This window comes from Lepisma saccharinum, chromosome 5 (genome assembly GCF_977018435.1).
Source record: "Lepisma saccharinum chromosome 5, izLepSacc3.1, whole genome shotgun sequence".
Classification (NCBI taxonomy): Eukaryota; Metazoa; Arthropoda; class Insecta; order Zygentoma; family Lepismatidae; genus Lepisma; species Lepisma saccharinum.
In genome coordinates, this window is record NC_139233.1 from 74,009,467 (window position 1) to 74,033,867 (window position 24,401).

The 24,401-nt window shown below is 39.9% G+C and overlaps 1 protein-coding gene across 2 annotated transcripts in view; it reads left to right on the top strand.

Moving 5' to 3' along the window:
• Nucleotides 1-24,401, top strand: part of LOC145988396 (centromere protein I-like) — an 86,788-nt gene that overhangs the window by 28,658 nt on the left and 33,729 nt on the right. For both annotated transcript variants that reach the window (XM_083123279.1, XM_083123278.1), the window contains 2 exons: nt 2,512-2,704; nt 12,916-13,019. In XM_083123279.1, the coding sequence (XP_082979405.1) occupies nt 2,512-2,704; nt 12,916-13,019 (297 nt within the window). The remainder of the gene's footprint in view (nt 1-2,511; nt 2,705-12,915; nt 13,020-24,401) is intronic.

A 24,401-nucleotide genomic window follows, 5' to 3' on the forward strand; every position in this document is an offset into this window, starting at 1 on the left:
GCTCTGAAAAATATAGTACGCTGAAGGAAAAATAGTTGAGAGAGCACAACTTTTCAATATGTTTTTTCATGAAAATTTCTTCTTGAGTCAGTGTCTGAACCTCTTCCTCATATAAAATCTGTTAGTTCACACATGCTGTCTTTAATTAAAACCTCTCCTGAAGAAGTAAGAATATCTCCTCACCTTTTGGCCACTGTACTGCTCCTTAGGCCTTGATGATTCCCAAAAGTTTCCTTCGCAAAACTGCCGACTCCTTGGCTCAACCTCTGTGCTTCTTACTTAAAATAAGTGTTTCCTGAACTGTTCCAATGTGCGAATATTGTACCAATCTATAAATCTGGAGGCAGGTTCTGTCAAATATTTTGTTACCTCTCTCCATTGTCTGTGAGAAAATTATCAAAGACAGGTTGTTAAAGTTTGCACCACCTCATATAAATACTGCTTAGCATGGTTTTCTTTCTGGCAGCTTTTGCTTGACCAAACTATCAATATTACTTTCTCACACTCTTTTTATTTGTATTTTAAGTAATTCCCAGCTTGACGTTATATATTTGGGCACATCAAAATCCTTCAGCAAATTTAACTGTAACTTTAATATTTTTGGTAAATTTCTCTATCTTTGCTAGAACACTATGTTCGTGCATGAGAGCAAGGTATCCTTTCTGGTACCTTGCAACGTTCACAACACAGCAGCACAGCAATGCAGGCTGCACTCAACACTCTACATACTATAATTAGGAGGACGGCAAAAGTCTACCCATATGTGCTAACTTCATACCAGTAGTTGAACATAGACTCCTATAAATATCTCAGGGCTTACTGGGATAAGGAAAGCTTACACCAGTTTATATAATTTGTTTATGATAAACACAACAGTGTATATAATTTGTTTATGATAAACACAACATAAGAATGTCTGTTCGCACACGTGTCTTTTACCTTTACCACTTACGTGCATTTACCTTTACCTCACACGTGCATTTACCTGCACTACTTCTGGTCTCGAAGAGATAAAAGGGGGTAGGGATCATTCAATTTATTCCTCGCAGTGAGGCACCATGGGGAGTATAAGGACCTAATTTTATTTAGTGTGTTGGCCGCTGTTGAAGTCACGGGCTCCTCTGTAAGAGAAAGTAGGAAGCACGTGGTACCCCCAACCCCAGCTGGGAACTGGCCGTAGCCAATCTGCACCCCCGACGAGTGGGTGCTAGGTAAAGGGATCAAAGGATACCGCGACACCCCCAGCTTTAGCTGGGAATTGGAAAGCCAACCGGTGTCTCCTATACAGGGACAGCAGGTTAAGAAGGAAGGTCCTGGTACTCCCAGACAAGCCGGGCAGGAAGAACCTGAGCACCTATCAGCTGAAGCGATCGGGTCAGGTAGGTAGGTTGCTGTTAGGCTCTTCTTCTTCTTCTTCTTCTTCTTTCTTCTTTCTTCTTCCTCCTTCCTTCTGGGATGGCTGAGAGGCCGGTTTACCCTGTATGTTTGCCAGTTGACATCAGGGAGCCAACTGAGCTCCCTGTCTCGCAGCGCTGGCTTTATACTTGCGGTGGCATGGGCAGCGAAAATTCTAATAAGAGTATGCGTTGCCAACTCACTTTTTGTTTACATGTTGCAAACTCCGTACCGAGAATTATCATGGTTTGATATTGAGAAATCACTAGTGGAAAAATCACTAGATGCACGTGTTACCATAACAAAATCTTTGTGCTTTAAGACAATACAATTAATAATGAGTCACGCAGGACTCTGCAATACTAAACAATGGATTTAGCAGTGTAAATTACAATAATTAATAACGTTTACAGAACAAGTTAAATTAAAAACTAAAGGTCTATGCCTCGCAGGTACATCCTGCTCAACTCTTTCAACTGACATGTTAATTTAATCGGAATATTGTGACCATGCAGGGTCTAATAATATGTTAGTGATGGCCACGCAGGGTCTATTAGTAAATGGTGACACGCAGGGTCGTTACAATCTCTTCGAGCTTTCTCCCTGTTTTGTCTGGTGTCCCCTTCCCCCTCCACAAAGCATCTGAGGACCACTTTTGTTCCTTCTTTACATGAATGATTTCCTTAACAGACCGTCATCAATAGTAAAATTAAAACTGAATTTCTAACTAATCAATGTATTCTATAAGTACTCACGAAACCATCCCACAACATAAGACTTCTTATCAATCTCACTACAAAGTTCTCCCTTCTACATTGGGAAATTTTCCGTGCCATCTTGATTTGGTTTTGTTGTTGTTTTTGGGCTATTACAGTTTCAGTGTAAAATGGCCATTGGCCATTCAGTACTGTATCTGAAACGTTAAGTTAAAAAATTAATAATAATAACCACAGGTTAAATGCACATTGATTATGAATAATGATTTTCCAAAAGTGAAGAGCAATTTTATATTTTTTTTCAATGAGGATAGTGAATATTCAGTATTCAGGAATGATTGTTATTGAAAAAGAACCTGAGTGAAATAAAATGTTTTTTCTTCTTCTTTCTTTTCTACAGCAGATACAAGTCTTACAAACCAGAAAGTGTGCCCCACACATTACTTATAATGAATGTTACTCATGCATTTCCAAAGATTCCTGAGAAATTGATTACAAGATTCGAAGGTGTAAAGGAACGGCAGACACATCAACGATTGGAATCCAGAGATTGTGGATTGATGTGGAATATCAAGTTATCAAGCAGGCGTAATGTAAGTGTCATTGAGGGTTTTGTTTGCATATAATTTGAGGTGTTTTTACAGTAGAAGAAATGACAGGTTTTCTACTCTCATTATCCTTTCATTTTATTAGGAGGCTTCTTTTGAATCGTAACTTGTCTTGATTTACCAGGCTACTTGAGGATCAACAGCCACTATTCCACCCAAACATAGAACTCCCAAGTTATTGGACTGTTCACTTTTATCAACACCTCTACCTTTAGATATTGAATGGGGGTAACCACCGTCTAGCATAAGTGCTAGAAGCTAACTGTACATCTAACCACAGAGGCACATATCAAAAGCAGAATTTTTGGAAATAATGACCTTACATGCCACATTAACAAATGTTATCTTTCTGAATACCTAATACATAGTTAATAGTACATATACTCACTCTAAGTAATACATTTATGTTGTGAATATCAAACAAGTACACAATAGTACAGTAATTCTACATTTACACGTTGACCCTATAAATCCTATCTTCCCTACACCTTACTTGGGATCTAGAATAGTAAAACATCATTATAATGTAAACAAACATATATAAGTAATAAAGACCAGTTTTGGCATGCACTTTGTCCCTATATTTGACTCTTATCAAGACAGTAGTGCTGGCCCAGTTTATGATGTTACCTGCAATTTCAAATCAAGGTTGATACTGAATAATACCACCATAAACGGACTCAAAATTGAAGGTTTGGTTTTCTTGCCCATGAGGGGTACTCGGATTTACACACACCAATTACTTATAACTAATGAATGCAGAGTGACCGCTCAATTCACGCAGAAGTCCCCAAACCTGCTCTACTCCCTTTAATTCAAATGAATAGTCAGTCTCTTGTAGGTGAGTGAAGTCCAGAAGAGAACAATCTTACAATTAGCTGGACCTTTTTATTTTACTTATACAACTCTCAAGGGTCTTATCCTCATAAGAAGTCAAATGATACACAGCGTGTCCAATTTCTCTTAACAACAATATTAATATCCTCATTTTTGCAATACCATTTAAACAAGTAACAACTCCCATTAATCCCAGGCACATTCATTAACATCAACTCTGTCCCTCCCCTTTTATAACAATCAAGTTCCACAGTTAACGGTATAATAAAACTGATTCATTACGTAACATCTCTCCAACACACTCGCATGAACTACATTCTCCCAATAACCTAAACACACTTTTGCAACAGTACTTCTCTTTGAGTTACAGGTCACGTGTCCAGAAACATACAAAGGGCCCATCAAACAACCGCCCCTGATTTAACGGAAGTATTCACCAATTTAAACTAATATCCCATTGACTTCAATTAAATGCAAAGGGGGCCAAACACATATCTTTCCCCACAGTTATTATTATAAATCTCTCAATCAACAGTTCACTGGGGCATCTCCCTCATTTTACAGTCCCACCAAAATCAATCAACTGCACTGGTTCAAGTGAGATAGATACCTGTTGAACACAACTTCGTTTTGGATCCACCACTCTCGTTGTATGTCTATCACTCTGGCTTGTAGACTGTCTCTTAACGGGGCAGGAATTTTGCAGCAACTGGTCTCTTGACGACTAGGGGCTCGTCCTCATTACTCTTGGGTCTCGGGGAACATCCAAATACTCATGGGGTGCACTTCAATCAAAAACCTGCGCTGTGTCACAAATCTCTCCCGAATGTCCAGAAGATCAAATGGGCATCGATTCACTTCGCTAGCATCTCTGGAATAAGGGGCAGTCGAGGGTCGATCTTCGATCTAAGTGAAACTGCCTTCACACAAAATGGGTGAAGTCTTCTCTTTGACAAAACAGGGGGCTGCTGTCAATCGTCTGTAGGTGACCCAAGGACAACCGTCTATGGGGTGCTGCAACACTCATGGATTCTTACCAGGGAACTCCATATCACAAACCACACCGTAATCCTGATACTGTACTCTTGGGCAAGGACCGGGCATTTCCTCTCAAATCTTCCACATTCTTCCGTCCACTTCGATGATGCCAAAGAAATCAACTTGGCACACTCGACCAAAAAGAAAGACGGAGGTGTTTGCTGCTGTGCGAACCGTGGTACTTCCGCTAACTCTTCCTCACCCACTGTCTGCCTACCGTGCATTATGTCTCGCGAAGCTCCCTAGGTACCGCTGCAGAGTTACAATCCAGGTTCTTCCCTGACGTCCGTAATGAGCGCTTCTACATCAGTTCAAACAAGTACAAGATGCCACATGGACGTGACGAAGATATCACCAAAAGAGGTGATATCGTCACAACTTACTTTGTTCTCTTGTTTTCACAACATCATGTGGCTTCCTCTGGAGATAGGACACAAATAGTCAAGATTTAAGTCATGGGAAGGTAAATTTGTGAGTCAGTTGCCAGCCAGAGATGGAGTATGAAGGAGTGATAGGGCACTGCTGTCTTTTATCTTTTTATCATCTTTATATCTTTTTAACCTTAACTTACCTTCCCATGTCTTAAATCTTGACTATTCTTGTCCTTTCTCCTGAGTAAGCCACATGATGTGGTGAAAGCTAGAGAACAAAGTAAGTACATGCCAAAACTGGTCTTTATTACTTAGTGAAATGATGGCACGTGGTGTAAGTTATGGCTTCTCTAAACAAATATAAGTTTGTTGTATACTATGCCTTTTAGTTTGATAGAGCTTTGTGCACTAGTGTGCATAACACATCTTAACGTTAAATGACTAAACCTGAAATACTGATTGATTTTGATATTTTACGTTGCTTTTCTCCCACTTTTGTCTAATTGCACTGGTGAGGATGAGTAGGTGTTTTACACTGCACTATTGTAAGGGAGGGAAAAAGGGTTTTTATACATTTTGTGATTATGAAATATGTGAGTTAATACACATACGAATATTTTGGATTGCATAGAATTCTCTGAATACGTAATTCACTTAAAGTCTACCCAGCCAAAGAACGGACTTGAGGAAACCCAGACTTTCTGCCTGCAGTTCAAGGTGGGAAAAGCGGTGTTACTACCGGTTGCTACACACCTGATTTTTGTCCAGTCGTACATGACACCTCTTCATGTCAACATGCTCACTTCCCCCTCGCTACAGCAGCTGGACAAAGCCAATTGGTTCAGTGGTTCATGTGACCCTCCCTTGCTTTCGACAGAAAAGATAAAAATAGAATTTCCAAGTCCATTCTTTGGTCGGAACCACTGTAAAACACAGGATTCTCATTTGCCATAAAGGTCTCGTTACTTTTACTCTTGTTTAGGATGATGGGTTTGGTTTTTCGAAGGAATTGGTGTGTAGGAGGAAGTTCATGATTTAATCATAGCATTGTCACTGCACTTGGTTGCAATATGACACTTGAATAATCTTTATCAGCGTTGCTAATTGACTACACTTCTGATCAAAGGAAGTGATGCTTTGGCTGTTCTAGTAAACAGGAAACTTGAAGTTCAACTTGTCAACAAGCACTAGGATAAATTAGTCACACACACATTGCATATGATAACATTACATCCATTTTGTGGGCTCTCTGGTGTCTGGTTCCTATCAGGAAAGTTTTGTTTTAAAACTCTTATGAAACAACACTGTGAAGCAACAATTTCGTATTGGCTGAAGTTTCAGTTGTGTATGATTCTTACTTATGGTTCTTACGTGGTTGGGTTGACACAATGAACTTATAAAACTCAAGCCAAATCCATTGGCTGGGAATTATGAATGATTTTTTGGCACCAGGAGTTATGCCCAAATTCTGCATGAACAGGATTAAGAGAAATAGATAAGTTTTCAAATACATTTTACATACCCTTGCAGCAAAGGTGTGCAGTAATGTTGATTTTATGATGGATAGTGCCAGTTTGAGGGGAAGAAGGAGATCTTATGCTTGTGTAATGAAATCTATGAGAAAGGCTATTGGCCAGAAGACTTCACAATGTGTGTTCTAGTTCCTCTACAGAAAGAAAGTAACTCCAGGTAATGTACTGAATACAGAACAATCAGCCTGATACCGGATCAAGAAAGTGTGGGGCGTTACCCCCACACCCCCTATACGCCTTCATGGCGTGGTGCTAAGTACAGGGGAGCACTTTACTTTTACTTTTTACAGCCTGATACCACACTCAGCAAAAATTATCCTGTGAGTGCTCATACACTATGGTTGATGGAGAGTTAGGAGAAGAACAGTTTGGTTTCAGGAAGGAACAAGAGATTTAGTTGGATAACTGCAGACAATTTACAAAAGGTACTTAAGAGAGAGAAAAAAGAAATATTCATGGATTTGGAAAAAGCATTTAATATTGAATTGGGCAATACTGATAGGAATTGGTGTAGATTTGAAAGAACTGAGAATATTAAGCAATTAGAACATGAACAGTGAGTTAAAATGCGAGTTGGATAAAAATTTCAGAAGTGAAATTGGGAAAGGAGTACAACAAGAATGCTGCCTATCACCTGCATTATTCAACATCTACTTAGATGAATTAGTAAGAAACTGTTTGCAGATTAAGGGAGGGGTAATAATTGGAGGAAGAAAAGCATGTCTAAGATTTACAGATGACATGGCCTTAATAGCAGAAGACGAAAGGACAGTGAATTGTATGTTAGAAGACTTAAATGCCCACTATGACCAGTTTAGAATGAAAATAAACGTGAACGTGACAGAGGGTTATTGGGAAGAAACCAAGGAAAATTAACATGAGAATTCATGTCCAAAGCATTGAACCAGTTCACAGTTTCAGGTACTTGCAATATATCATATTCACTGACATGAGCTACACTTAGGAAGACAAACTGAGGATGCAAGATAAGTCTTTAATAAAAGAAGTACAGTCAACTCTCGATTCTACGACCCCGGGTATAACGACCCTCTCGAAGTAACGACCCTTTTCCCGGGAACCGTGAAAAATTTAGAAAAAATAGAAAAATTTGGAAAAAAAAGTTGAAAAATTGAAGGAAATCGGCCGAAAAATGCATTGTTTTTTCCTCCACTCATTCCCTTTACGAGCGCTCTACCGCTCACAGTTAGGTCTGAACTAAAAATAGACACCACCACACCATGCTTGAGCACTTGACCTCTGCCCTCCCCTCCCTCAAGTGCACCAATGTTACCCCGCACCCGACTGCCGCTAACCAACGCGCCAGTCTTGTTTTGCCACGCTTGCTCTTGGATACGCGAGAAGAGAAGATCGAATGTGCTTGGATGTTATTTTAAATCGACTTGACTTGTTTCATTGTCCTAAGAGCTGCTGAAAACTCGCGGGGGAGGGTGGGAGCAGCCCGAAATGACTGCTGGACTTGCAGTCTTTGCCAATGTGTATGGCAGGTCAAGCTCTTTCATCGATAAATACACCACCTTGAGAGATACGATCGCAGGAATGTTCGAAAATACAGATGCGTGGCGCCTGGAAGTCTGGCCCATCTGTCCAGCTCTGACCTAGAGTTCAGCAGGTTCCCGTGAGTGAGCAACTTTTGGCCTTGTAGCCGACAACTTCAGGTAACCGCTTTCATTCAAAACGTGTTCTTTGTTCCCTGCAACACTTCATAAAAAAGCGAAACTGTTAGAGATAATCAAAACCACATAGGTGAACTAAAGATCATCAACCTGCTTAATGCGTTGTCATCCAGGTTTGCACAAAAGTTTACTTCGATCTTACGTGCATCATAACTCCCGTTTCCCACTTCATACGTTTTCCTAATTGTGTCAATGTCGTAATATCTGCCAAAAAAGTGTTCCGTTAAACGACTGACTTCTCCCTCTTTTCCTATCAGCAAACGTTGGGGGGGGGGGGGGGGCGATGCGGATTGTTTCAGCGAGGATTTTATTGCTGATGCGGGCTGATTACAGGCGAGGGTGGAAAAGGAACCACCCCTCTTCCTTTCCTTTGACGTCTAAAATGGGGAAACCAGTTCTGGTTATATTCTTGAAAACGAACAAAAACCATAGAACAAGTAAAAAAAAAGTGGCCCTCTACCCTTTCCCCAGCTCATTCTCCGCCACTGGTGTGCACGGCAATGTTGATAATTGCAGATTTCAGTTTTTTTTATTTATTTATTTATTATTATTATTTTTTAATGCTGTCATCTGCATAGGAAATATTGCCCGTATTATTGTCTGTTGCATGGTAAAATGTAAAGCAAGGGTCATTTCTTTCTTCTTTACACTGCTGTTAAAAGTTTCGTGTTCGACAGTTGCGTTATCTTTAAAATGCTGGGACTTTTCTCTTCCGCCACCTGTTGCTGCCACCTGTTGCTCGAACTTCCAGCCGGTCTCTTTGTTTTTACGATGCAGCTGGCGCCAGTGTTTTGTCTAGCGTCTGGAAAGCTTTTGCTTGCCGATAACAGCGATGACTCATCCAGCGCGAAGGCAAGAGTTATTGTTTCTCGCAAAGCTGTTTTGATTTGAGGATAACGAAATTTGATCTCCAGAAAGGAAAACAAGAGTTAAAATAACTTCATGTTGTGCACCTTCTGATAAGCAAATCTGTAAATTTAATTTGCATCCGCTTTTCTTCAGAACCATTCATGTGGAGGAAAAAAAAAGTGTGTTCAATGTAGGAATGGTCGCTGAGACTGATTAAAAATACATTATTCAAGGGGAAAATGTTTGGAAGGGTGGGTGTTTGACATCGAGAATATTCCTAAATCCAACATGAAATCGTCGAGTAAATAACGATCTACCATTTTGATATGTGAAAATGTGCAGTTTCATAAAGCTTGTTTTCAGTTCATTTTATGCTGATGGGCTAATCGAGACTACAGTTTAAAGTGAAATTCAATTCCAAACCCGAATGATTATCGACTGCCACGCTGTTTAATGACTTGTCTTAGAATACGCATTGGGTGAAAACAGATCGCAAGTTGCGCATTTCCTTTTTCACGCTGGATTACAATGCAAGTCAAGGAAGGAGTTTGGACTGCTCCCTTGAATGGGGAAGGAGGGTGAATGAAGTTGGTTGAAGCAAAGAAAAGTGACTTTTTTTTACGATGTATTTTACACAGCCGAACCAGAATGAAAATTACATCCCTGCCTTTATTTTTTTTGTCTGGTAGCCTACCTAGAGAGGTTGTGTTGTTTCTCCCGAGAGATCTAATCTTACCAGTTAATCTTGTAACAGACAATGCTCCAGTAAACCCGTGTAAAATCCAACATTCATTCTGCCCGATTATCTCCCGACTTTTGCTGGCACCAGTCTGACTGGTGTCAAGATTCTTCGAGTTTCGCTTGCAATAAGCGAGAGATTGTTTTCCTTTCCATTGGTCTCAGTGCAAACGGGTTTCTCATGAACTAGAATTGTAAGAATTTCCTGGAAAAGCAACGACTGTGCACAATTGAAATAAAGTAACATTATTTTAAATTCTCTTTTGTGAAAACTTTTTTATGTTCTATTTTCCTTCTCACAACACGCATCCTGTGCATAACAGGTTGTATAACTACCAGGATAAATGGTGTTACCATCTCCTAGGCATCTTTGTGTCCGTTTGAGCTCCCTTTAAGCTGCAAATTGGTGCAAATTCCAATAACGACCCCTTCGAAATAACGACCCTTTTCCCGGGAACTGTGAAAGGTCGTTGAATCGAGAGTTGACTGTAGTGTGTTTTGTGGACCTTTGGACAAACAGCAAAGGAAGAGACTGCTGAAGTGTTTCATGCAGAAACCTGATGCTATGAGGTGAGGAAAAGCAACTAGGTATGGTGAAGAAGAGAGCATGTAAAATGGGCAAAGTAAGGAGTATATCTGTGTTGAAAAGAGCTGGTGAAATAAGAAGAAACTTCCTGCTAAAAGACGTACTGGAAGAAATGGTTAACAGAAAAAGCATTTGGGGAAGATAATAGATGGTAGATAATATTAGAGTGGATCCTATGTCGACGTGAAACGTAAGGCACAAGATTGAAAAACCTGGAAATTGCAGTGAAAAATCTGCGTATTAACTCTTAAGCGCTGGCTGTGACATGGTAGTGTGGATCATAGAAAATTTCAGTGGAAAATTTAAATTCCACAAGGTTTTAAATAATATTTTATATCTCTGAAACTACAAAAGCTAGAGTTACATATTATGCCTTCTTTTGTTCAGTACAGATTAGGCTACAAGCCAATTCCACAACGTGCAGGTTCAAAATGTTGCCTGCGTATGTCTGGTATGTGTTCATTCTTTGAAACATTATAGCACTTTAAAATGTACTGTGACATTTTATGTGAACTTCTTTCTAGACCCAGAGGATGCAAAAAAGAGAAGCAGAAGTTTTTGAAATGTTGTAAGCCTTTTTAAAGTGTTGCAGTTACACCTCAAAATGGGTGGATTATAATAAGTGTCCCTGCTTCAATTTCATGTAAACACCATTCTTGTCTTTTGGGTTAACCTGGAGAGGGAGGAAAACAACGTATAAATATATGCAAATACAGATATATATATATATATATATAATAATGGTCATTTGGCCGGGTCTGTTTATGCCCTGCTGTCCATTATTCTCAGTCATTTGCAACAAAAACAAGTCTCTGCAGTATTGGTATCGGCCAGCAATCACCAATGACTTACACAGAAGAGTTGAAGTCCATAATCCTTCCTCTCCACAGTGATATTCATCTCCTTTCCAAGAACTTCAATCAGCTCAACATGATAATTGTGGTGGTTTTGAAAACGTCCACATTCTTACCCCGTGAGTTTGAGAGCAAGAATTGGCAATGAATTGTTTCTTTTATTTCCACATAGCATTGACCACTATGCAGTTACATGCCTTCAACGTCACGTTTGGGTGCAGCATTTTAGTCCTGCCTTGGAACTTGTCATCTGCTTTCCAGGAAATCTACATGGAACTTCCTGTGTTGGACCCCCGAGTCACAAGGAAGGGTGAACAAACCTTTGAAAAGGACAAATCTTGACAAATGAGTTGTTTCCCTTGGCTATTCTTCTTGCCACTCAAGATCAGATGGTATTGGGTATTGATACCGGTATTGGCTCAGCCCTAATTATGAGTAAATTTTTTCATGACATGAATATACATACATCATTAATGGAAAAATGCAGTTAAACTTACTCATGTGGTAGGGGTCATGTGATTTAAAACATAATGCAAAAATATACAGGAACATATACACTCTACTCATTACAATTTGGAGATATCATTGCTGTAGCCATTTATCATTTGTTCATTGGAGTAATGGAAATTCATTAACCATGGTGGCTGTGTGGAGTGTGCGACAAAATACGTGAGCTAACCAGAAAGTAACTTACGTTTTGGAATAAATAAAACCCAATTGAAGGAAAACATTTTTTATTATATACATTTGAAAGTCAAACTCGCACTATTTTTCAACATAGTCTCCGTACAAATTGAGACACTTATCATAACGGTGCACCAGCTTATTAATTCCATCGTCATAGAATTTTTCCACCTGGGACTTCAACCACTCATTCAGGCCTGCCTTCAGTTCCGCGTCGTCGTTGAAGCTCAGAATTTCTGTACCCATATTGCACAAAACTTATGGTAGCCTAGCTTTTGCGTCACAATCTCATGCAACAAACTTCATGAAATTTGAGGAAACTCAAGCGAGAGCTCCGTAATTGTGAAGCGGCGGTTTTCATGAATCTTTGCTATGATTTTCACCACCAGTTCATCAGTCACAATGCTCGGTCGGCCACTTCACTCTACATCGTGCACATTAGTGCGGCCACTTTTAAACATATTGCACCACTGACTCACTCCGCCTTCACTCATTACGTCGTTTCTGTACACTTCACAAAGTTGCCGATGAATTTCAGGTTTGTTGTTTTTCGTCAACAAAAATCTAATCACTTCACAACTTGCGGGATTTTTGATTGCAGCACACATTTTAAACATTTACAGTGAACACAGCAGAAGCAACATGAACTGCATGCTACAACAGCTGCATGCATACTGAGTGTGGGAACGTTCTATGACACCAAGATGGTGGCATTAGCCTCGCCCCTCACACCACTCCACCAAAATGTAAGTTACTGTCTGGATAGCCCACGTATTATTATTATTATTATTATTATGAAACTACCTTGTTATTCATTCATACTGTTTTTAAAATGCCTTAATTGGTGATCTTCTCTCTCTCTCTCTCTCTCTCTCTCTCTCTCTCTCTCTCTCTCTCCTATCCTTTCCTTTCCTTTCCTTTCCTTTCCTTTTCTTTTCTTTTCTTTCTTTTCTTTTTGTATGTGTGTACATTCTGTACATAATAATATGAAAAGGATATCTATTATTTTGCAGGCAAGAAGGATACAAACAGACCTTATTCCAGGAATTGAATACATACAGTTTCAGTCAACATTGTACAGAAAGGAAAAGTATTACCCTGTGTATCAGTTTCACAGGTTCGTTTATTTTGAACTTTGTTCATTTTTTGTGTTAATTAAAAATAGCTGGATCATATTACATTGTATATTCCATCAACGTTTTTCTTGAATATCCTTCATTGTAGTAATGAAGCAGGTCAAGTGGTCAAGCATGCTCAATGCTGGATTCATGATTTCAATCAGGTTCAAATCCCCCACAGGGGCATTCCTTTGTGAGTGTGCTTTCATGAATTTCATATGATCATCATTCATCCTCATTGCCATGATTAGCTTAAAGGGAGGGACAGAAAAGTGATGTAAAAAAAGGAAAATACAATATACTGACTACAATGCAATAAATACTACATACAGGATCATAATGTCACTTAAAACATTGTTCAATGCTTGTGCTTCTTGAGGCCCCCTGATCAAGATCATCATGTTGATGATTGAAACCACGAAAGGAAGGCAGTATCATACAGATGTCCACAAAGCTTTGTGGTACTGATTATACTGGGTGAGTCTGTTAAAAGAGGCCCCGTGGAAAATGTGCTCCTTGCATGTAGGCAACCCTGGCACACCGAAGAGAAGAGCAGGGTAGAGAACAGTCCAGGATATCTGTGCCAAGCAGTTTAGACAACTTGACATCAACGTAAATTAATGAAATATCTCATCTGTAAATACAGTACAGTGTGACAACAACCTACCTAGAGGAGGTGCTGGAAATGTTCTCCGTTGACCTCGAGGCACGTGTGCAGACAATACCACATGTTCTGAAAAGTACGGGCGAGGACATCCTGTGGGATGGCCTGGATAGCTGTGATAATGTTGTTCTGGAGTTCGAGTGTGTGAGGGTTGTTGCTATACGCCTGTCTCTTTAGAGCTTCCCACAAGAATAAATCACAGGGTGATAAATCTGGAGAACGAGTTGGTCAAGGTTGGTTCATGCCACGGCTGATGAGGCGATCAGGTGGGAACACTGACTCAATGTGCGTGATCGTTGCACATGCTGTATGCGCTGTGGCTCCATCCTGCTGAAAGTAAGCGTTCCCTCGTTCAGCCTCAGCCAGTTGTTCAACAAACACGTTGAATATGTTACGGATGGAACAAAACAGAGTTCACAGTCTCATGAAGAACACTGGGATGATGCGGCGTGACGACATGGCACACCAGGCACAGAGTTTCTGGGCGTGCAGTGGAACCTCCATGAACCCGTGTGGATTGTCACCTGACCAGTGTCACGTGTTCTGGGAGTTTATGTAGCCTGACAGATCGAACCATGCTTCATTGGAAATGAAGCTGCCTTGTCCATATCCCGCACCTGATGCATCACGGTAACTTTGAATGCCTGCAAGTTCAAGTCCTGCTTCAGGATCCCCATAGCGGTTGACTGGGACACCTGCAACTGTTGTGCCAAACAACGAGATGATTTTCGTGGACTGCGTATCATTAGCTGCTCTGCGTCCCTCACCTTTGCCTCAGTGCGGACAGTCTTTAGATGCACTTTTGGCCTATTCAGCACGAATCCGGTTTCCCGCCATTTTGCAATCAGTTTTTGCATTACTGATTTGGTTGGGACCTTCTCTGGAACTCCATTCACCGTGAAATCTGTTGTAAACAAATCTGCACACTGTTTCCAAGAACCGAGGCGTGCATACGTCTCGACAATAAAGATATGCTGCTGCACCGTTAACACCATGCCGATCCACCGAACCACACTCACAAACTTTCCTCGCTGCTCAACTGCACTCAACTGACCTGCATGCTGCCTGTCTCCAGGTCTCTACTGGACACTCTTTTCAATCTCCCTCTATGTCAAGTTGTCGAAACTGCTTGGCACCGATATCCTGGAATGTTCTCTACCCTGCTCTTCTCTTCGGTGTACCAGGGTTGCCTACATGCAAGGAACACATTTTCCATGGGGCCTCTTTTAACAGACTCACCCAGTATTTCACATATGAAGCAATCTTGATGACCAAACATGTGCAGTGATCAACTGGCTGAGCATGGATGTTTTAGATGGAATTGATGAAGGAAAACATACAAACATAATTCGTCCTTATAATCATAATTAGCCTAAAGAGACAGAAAAATGACATACAATAAGAAAAATATAGATACAAAAGTCACACTTGGCACATTTTATCAACATATTAAATTGTTAATTTATGATTGCAGTTGCAATAGATAGAGCCACATATTTATGGTGAATAAAATATCAAGATTTCAGTATAAAAAGGGGGCATATTTGGGATCAAAAGTGGTATATAAAATAGCATTTCGATGTTAAAATGGTGAATAAAAACCTAAATTTAATGTATAAACTATACTTACTACACAAAGTTAATATTTCTCCGCTAATATCAGAGGATGAAGTTTATTCTTGTGTCAAGGAGTCAATTCTTGCTTATCAAATATGTATTTACAGCAGAATTAATTAATTTCCTGTGATTTGCATAACTCGCAGGATAATTAAGACGTGAGAAGTAAATAAACCTTAATTTTCGTGTTAAGAGTTCATTTCGTGACAAAACGTGGTAGCAAAATACACCTCATACCTTTCAAACACATGAGAAATCAACATTACATGGTGTTATTTCACATTTCGTGTTTTCGTCAATAACTAAATATGCATCTAGCAATAGACAATACACTGGCCAAAACAAAAGGCCAATTAAAGGGAGAACCTCTGAACATTTCAGATATATTGAAAAAGGTGAACACACATCCTGTTTTTCCAAACAGTTATTGAGAAAAAAACGTTCTTTACTGGAAAAGTGGTAAATTATGTATGCTAAAAACAAGGTGGAAAGAGGCTTTTAGGGAGAATAGGATCAAACAAGAATAATCTAAATACAGAGAAACTTAGTACTTATTTTTCCATAGTAAAGGTATAGTTCCCCGTGGATATAGCACTGTGCCATGAAGACATATTTAGGAGATGTTGGGGTAAGGCCCGCACATTCTCAATCTAGGCCATTTTGGAGTTGATGTGATCAGCACCTCACTTCGGCCACCTTTACTCCCCCCCCCCCCCCAGGTACCCATCGATTTGAGGCAGGGTGAGCCCCAGAGCCACTTTTATGTGGGTACAAGGCTGGAAAAAATCTGATCTTAGATCACCAAACCCAGGTTTCCTGCATGGCAGTCAGATGCCTTACCGACTAGACCACCACAGCTGTTTTGTGTTCTATTAATTTTGTTGGCCACTGCCACACAACCCATAGCACCCCCCCCCCCCGGAACTGCCGTCAGCCCCCCCCCCGGAACTGCCATCAGTCCCCCTCAGGCACTGCCTCACTTGACATTAGGTAAAACTATTTTGTGTAATTTGTTTGCAATGATGAGTGATAATGTAGACAGCTCACAACTTTAAGCATAAATTCACAGAACATGAACAGCAACTATTACATTCACTCATCTTGTTTATGAGCTGAAGTTAAGTAGCTGCAAGTATTTAGTAAGTTCTTTCATGGAGGACCTTCTTTATCTGTACCTTCACTATCCCTGTTGCGACCTCCCATTTAGACAGAAATCTGTGACTTTGATGTCATCATGAAAATTCCCTTCACATCTTCATCAAAGGTCAACAGCTCTCAAAATTTGGGAACGAAGGGGAGTGTCATTGCTTCGGCCGGGCGTGAAATGTACTGTAGGTACTGTGATTGAATATGTGCAATTTTTGTGTGTGATATAAATATCTGTATCATCTAAAGAAGTACGGAGTGTGTAAGGGATGATTTCAGTATCAGTCAATTCGTAGCGTTCCTCTGAACGCGGGGATCTTAAATAGGGATGTACTATTAGTACTAGTTGATGGTAGAGACAGCCCTGAACGGGCAGGTACAAATATCTAACTATTCATTAAAATAGACTCATGATTCGTTTCTAGACTGAAGTGAGCAATGCAAATGGCAGAATGGGTGTAGACTAGCTTACCCTGTTCGGTTTAGAAATAAGACCAGTAGCTCCTGCTTCTCCGATGATTCCAGATTAAAAGACCTCGTGTCGCTCTCATGCGCACGTATATAAACCCTCGCTTGGCCTCTCGTCACCTCTTGCCAAAGGCCAGTGTTCTTACCATTTCCTGTAGAAAGCTTATCCTACACATTTCTGAGCAAGGAGCTGACAAAGTCTGCCAGGGTGAATATTTCTCAATCGAACAGGGTATGGTACGACACTCCCTCTTGCGAGACAATTTCCCAAAATTGAAATTGTAATCGTTAAAGTTTAAATTGAACCTTCTGCCATTCACCAAAATTTAAAAGGTTTTTGTTTATTACATGAAAAAAAATAGGTTACATAAAATAAAATAATAAAAAAATGTCGGAGACCCTTCACCGAAAATTAAATGGAACAGAATTAAGCTCAAGCTTGAATGCTGAAAGAAAGTCTTTTGTTTTCATTAGCCACATGCTGGAAGAGTCTTTCGTAATCAACAATGCTGACGGTTGGTCCACATGCGATATAAAGTGTTGTTCGCAGGTCCGTGGAGTCAGCGGAAAGTTCAACACACTGCATCGTGATGCGAGACATGCGAATGTCTTCTGAACAAGTGCTAACTAAGCACCGAACTTAATCCGTGAGAAACCTTAAGGCCGCATGCTCGCAATCTTCCGCCTCATCAGGATGACAGTTCGAGGCGAGAGCAAAAAGACCATGGTAAACACCAAGCTCCACTGGACTGCACACAACCACACGAAGATTAAAAAAAAATATTTGAAGATGATGTTTTCACTGACATTCGTAGAACACTATGTGTGCACACTATGACCTGAGAAATCAAAAGGCAGGGCAATCCAAATACACTCAAACCCCGGAGTCCTGGGGTACGAAGCACTGTTCCGGGACATACACGGTCCTTGACCGATCACAATTGCACTGGGGGACCGGATTCGAATCCCGGTTTGGAAAGTTCAAGAATACTGTTCAGTACAGGTCAGATGAAAAGACGTTGGCCGTGGGGCGGGCGAACACAGGGTAGTCCATGGAAGCCACTCCAAGTAGCGTTTCCAAGCCCCAAAATATGCGTTGTCTAATGGCGAACCCTGGGGGGTATTTATGATAGGCCCCCGAAAGTTCACAGCAGACGCCATTGCATATTTCCGGCACACATCGAATGGCGACACATTTCGTACGCTGGTTGCATGTGAAAACGGAAGGTGTACCATGCTGCGAACACTCCAAGAAGGGGAACAGTAAATATGGCCACTGATAGGATGAAACTGTTCACAGGTGGCCTGGCAGATTGCTGATCCACAGGGGTGGGTCTCAACACATTTGGGTCGTTGACTGTACCCGGAAAGTTCCAATATGTGGTGAAATACACTGCCTGGCCTTACAGAGCAAAAGGGGACGATGTACATGAAAGATGTTCATGCTTCTTCTTAAGGGGGGTTAGAGTCGTGGGGGGGGGGGGGGGTTTGCTCTGTAAGATGACATTTCTTCTGATGTTTCTGACGCTGTTCCGATCCTGGGATGTCACTTGGAATAGGATTTTCGGTGCTGCTACGTGACATACACCGCTGAAAACCAAAGGAGGCTGGTGAGCTCCAAAGCCTTCAGGAATGCGTTCTTCTTCCGGCCTCAAAAAAATCGCTGGACTACCGAAATTCCTTGAACTCGTGGAATTCCCGAACAGGGGAGGAAACAGGTTGGACATGGGAAAAACTACATTGCTCTCAGTCATTCAATATTGAAAATATATAAAAAAATGTGTAAAGTAATAGTCTTCTATAGGCAAGTGAAAATCATGAGTAAAGATAAGTAAACTAAAATAAAATAAACTGCCCAATAAGTGATATAAATTAAAAAAACAAAGGTTGAATGAAGGCTAAATAAATAAAAGGCAGACAATGTCATTTGATGCCTTAACACTGGAACACCATTAAAATGAAAATATGACTTCATCAAAAGTAATATATGTATATATTGACTAAATTATATATATAGCCCCTGGCTTCTCCCAAAATATAAAATAATGTGCAATATAAAACTAAAGTTATGATATATCACTAAATGCCCTGTGTTGGGACATGGTCAATATACAATGAAATAAACGAAAATATCTAGAATTAAATATTGATAAATACATAAAAGTAATATGTAGATGGTATAAAATATATCCCCTGGTATCAGAAAAATAACCCGACGAAATCCATTAATATCATGTCAGAAGTGTCAAAGCATTGTAAAAATGAGGAACTGACGGAAAAAAAATAATTAACCCAAAATTTGGTAACGTCACAGCTGTTAAAACGGACCTAGCCACAAGTAAAATAAAAGAGTAAATGACAGGGCTCCAATGACGTTAAAATCATTAATTACGAAAGGTACATAATAAAATGGATGAATAAATCAAGGCGACATAGTGACGCACTGTTAACGCTCACTAGTCAAGGTTGGTTTGCGCTTGCATACGCCTGACGTATAGCATAAATAAACAGTTAAAATGAAGTTCCAAATTATTAATAGGATAACAGTAAATTCAAAACTGAAACTAAACTGGGTTATTGATTTAGAAAACATTTCTTGGCTATCTGTGAAGTAAATTTACGGTTCTGAGAATAAAGGGAAAAAAAAATATATATAAGGCATTGCGTTAAACAGAAAAGAGGAATAATAATAATGCTATAACCCGCCGTGGATTTTCTTCGTCACTTAGCATAAATGCTCGTCGCGTAAGAGATTACACTTGACCCATGACAACTGTAGGCGTCTAAATCCACTCTTTTGAGTTTTTAGCCTAATAAGGTAAACAAAACTACTTTTTATGGTCGCCTTAGGAAAAAAAATTGAAACGGAACCGTAAATGAACATCATGACGCCGGGCCGGGAGAAAAGTATAGGATTTTGTATGATATTACTTCAACTAAAGTCTATGACGTGTGGGAGATTAAAATATAAGCACAATTACTCGCTATTACCTACTTTACGAAGATTAACATGAAATTAATCTGTAAGAAGTAATTAAATTTCTTTCGGGAAACTTTTGAAAATTCTGAAGGAACGAGAAAAACGCATAAATAAGCACCCTTGAAGAGACTCTTATTCTCACCTCTTTGGGAAGCTAGGAATTTCAGTGTCAACGCCAGCTGAGTGTAAAGTTCATCTACAACAAAGAAAGGTGTCATCAAATTCTCTCTCTCCGAGACTGAAATAAGATATGTTTCTTCTGCTAACTCGAATGTGAAAATTTCCGCACGGAAATCTGGCGACTTACATGGGAGGAAAATCCTGGACTTGAGTCTTGCGACTGCACATATCCTGAGTTCGAAGGAACAAAAGGAAAACAACGAATGAATCGTGCTTTCGGTGCAGAGATTAAACTTGCGTGTTTAAACCTATCGTAAGCTGACGGAATGTAAACGTGATTATACCTAAGGGGAGGGCTTGATTGATTACACTATTCGCAATACTTCATCGTTATTTAATGAAAAAAATGACAACCAGATTTGCCTTAATTTAAACAACCTTTTTAACTTTTATCGCTATTTAGTGATTTAGTGATTTGCGATGCGATTAAATAACCACACGAAATCTGTTGAATAATGCTGAAGAGTGTTTATTTAAACATTAAGGAATGCCGTAACTTGAAATATAAATATCATAATATAAATACACATGAAATTTAAGGTATTTAAAATTCAAAGCTAGATAACGCAAAAGGAGGAATATTAAGCTATCCTTTAATAAATAGCTGAGAGAGACAATAAATATATGGATAATAACAAAAAAATCTCGTTAATATGTGAAATACTCCACGCCTTGAATACCGCTTACGTCTCGTTCTACTTTTCATTACAAGTTGGCTTACGCCTAACTATGGTGTTTTAACAAACTAAAAGTCATGCAGACTAAGTCATTCTTATGTCATTGCGCTACAATGACAGTGTCGGGTACGGGTACCTCTGTGTACACAATTAATTCGTAGGGGAAGACATAACCTTAAAACTAATGGAAGGGAGCGTCACACTTACTACCTTTAGTAGCGGACATCATTGCTCCTCTATTCCTTAAAACATATATATATAAACACTTGCGCACTCTTTTATATTTCACTACCAGTATTTCTGCGCGTACAACTAAAACACCTATTATTAATTAATCCTTAGCTAGAACATTGAATCAACGAGCGGGTTATACTCTAACCGAATGGTAGCGTCACTCTTACTACTTACGCCAGCGTATAGTAGCGGACATATAATTGCTCCTCTATTCCTAGAAATATAATTAGCGTTTCGTTTTTTCACATATTAACTTTACTTTAGTAAAAGAAATATTCCTTAAACAAGGTAAAAATAAAAATGCTCTGCGACTGACTCGTGTATTCTCTCGACTATCTCCTTATCAATTTGCACTACAATTATTAGTACCAAGGCTCCCATCTTCGGGGCGAGGAGATTTCAGTCATTTTAAATTACGAGTGAGTCGACCACTGATCCTTGTGCATTTCAAAACTATACGTGATACAATTAAATATCCTCCTTGCGATAATCTTTAACAGTTTAACTTAAAACACATAAACACAAACGGCGTTACTTTTCGGATCATTAACAAGTTACGGTCTGTTTTAAAAATATATATGAAATTGAAACTTTAAAGGACTTTAATTAATTAAAAACACAATTGACTTCAGCAATACTCTCTGCTGTGACCCACTAAGTACACACACCATGGTGTGATGTGATTGAGTCGTATCGTTTATAGCCGAACTATCATAAGTCACGCACCAAATGCATGTAAAAAAAATTACCAAATTGTATTTCAAGAGACTACTGCAAGGACAAGGGTCATCAAAATCAAATGCCACTTTCAAAATTTAGATAAAATCCTGGGAATTGATGATAATTTCCCAGGTGGTAGTTCTGTCATAGCCATCAGGGCCTGACCGAAGGTACCGGGTTCGAGCGAACCACGGCGTTACTAGGAGCGGAATGACAAGGGCTCGTCGGTAGACGTGCCCGGGCTGGCCAAATTAGGGGCGGAATATGACTCTCTAATGTCCGACATCGAACCTTCCGGCGCGCGGAATGACGGACGTACCTTATGCCACATCGCACCGACGTGGAAAACCGCGACGAAGCAAGGGCGCAGAGCTGTTGCCTCATTGCCCGTGGCTACCAAAGAAAACATTCTATTTTCATTTCCTCCGCATTGTAATGTGCTTTAATGCAGCGGGTGATTAGCCTATTGGGTGGGTGTGGTGGGTAAGGACTGAATTAAAGCTGAGTATCGACATTAACCATCATTAACATTAAAACTGCGTGCTACGCAGCTTTCCCCAAAAATAAAGATTCGCGAAGAAAAAAACAATTCTGACATGTCACTATTTAACAAATTTCAATTTTCATTTATTTCAGAGTGAAATAAATGAAAAAATTCCGCAACTCCACTACGATGCCTACCCTTTCAATTTTCATGTCTGTTTAGGAAAACAAGGCATGACGCTTTTCATTTCCAAAAGAACCACGTTGCTCAAATTTTTCATCACATTTCCGTAAAAATGGATGAAAAGCCCACGCATCTCAAACCACGTAGCGTTCTATTTTCTCATCGCATTTCCGAAAAAATGCATGAGAAGCCCCAGCAAATCCACCACGTAGCGTTCCTCTGAACGCGGGGATCTTAAATAGGGATGTACTATTAGTACTAGTTGATGGTAGAGACAGCCCTGAACTGGCAGGTACAAATATCTAACTATTCATTAAAATAGACTCATGATTCGTTTCTAGACTGAAGTGAGCAATGCAAATGGCAGAATGGGTGTAGACTAGCTTACCCTGTTCGGTTTAGAAATAAGACCAGTAGCTCCTGCTTCTCCGATGATTCCAGATTAAAAGACCTCGTGTCGCTCTCATGCGCACGTATATAAACCCTCGCTTGGCCTCTCGTCACCTCTTGCCAAAGGCCAGTGTTCTTACCATTTCCTGTAGAAAGCTTATCCTACACATTTCTGAGCAAGGAGCTGACAAGGTCTGCCAGGGTCAATATTTCTCAATCGAACAGGGTATGGTACGAATTAACACTTCAAGAGATGTTTTAGAAGATGTAGAAAAATGTAGTATTCGTGTGATATTTATAAAATTTTATAAAACATAATAACCCCCAATAACATAATTTACCTTCAATTAATACTGTTAATTTTTTTTAAATAGCCCACTCCTGATAACCCGTGAACCCCCCCCCCCCCCAAGATCAATTCTAGCTATGGGCCTGACTGCCACCATTTTCATTGGAACTTGCTGCACTGTTACCTCGTCTCTCATTTCCCAAAATATGAAAAATAATCAAATGACAACATTTGTGGAAACGTGCATTTAACTTGGTATACCACAATAAAAGCAAAAGTAGCTTGAGAATCCAACATTGACCCGCACACAATGAGCAATCACTAGGACACCTGGTGGCAAATTAAGCCAAACATCAAGCAAATACCATCAAACTCCCAAACCTTCCCAACTTTTTCCTCCCTTCTGATCACCCAGAGGGAGAGGATGTTGAAAGCTTGGACCTAAGTTTTTAATGTGTTTCATGCAGTTTCTTTTACTTCTCTGGCTACAACATAAGTCAAATTTAACTATTATTGTTCCGGCACATGATGTAAGAAGTTTTTGTTTTTTAATTCAGTATTAAGATATGTCATCCAGTTATGCAAAATCAAATACATGTTTCTCTACAAGGGTTTTGTTTATCTGCTTCGTGATATGTACACCCTTTATAAAGAAAATGCATAGGTTCTCATTTGGTGGACCTATCCTAAGGTTTCATGACGCTATGCTGTATTGTTATTTTGAATCATGAAACATGCACTTATGTTACTCACAATTCTATTAGTTTTTTGTGAAACGATTTATGTCCTTGTATTGTATGCTTCAGCGTTAGTGTTGAAGCATGAATGCGATTTTGCCATGGTGTGATGTTGGATACTTGTTCATCTACTACTTAGTCATATAATTTCTGTGACAAAATTAATAATGAACTACAAGCACAGTGAGCAAGCTAATGTATTAATATATGGATGTTACAAAGGTACAGGTCGTGCCAACACAGAGCTCCAATCACTGTTCAAATTGGCCACCTCTGGCCTTCACACAGGCCCGCAGTCTCTGAGGCCAGTCATCGATCACAGCACGCACGGTCTCGAGGGGAAAGTCCGCCACTGCCTTCACAAGAGAACGCTTGAGACTTGAGACTTAGATGCCTCTTCCTACAGACCATGCCCTCCAAAATGGACCACACATTTTCAGGGTGTTGAAAATGCCCGATGGTGATTTTCAAACTTTGTGCAGTGCGATTACTGCCACACTGTTCTCGTATACACCCCACTCGATTCAACTCGCAGTGAAATTCACCTTACTGCTACCACAGCCAAACACTGGTTGTTGTTTGATCCAACATTGCAGGGATACCTTGCCAACC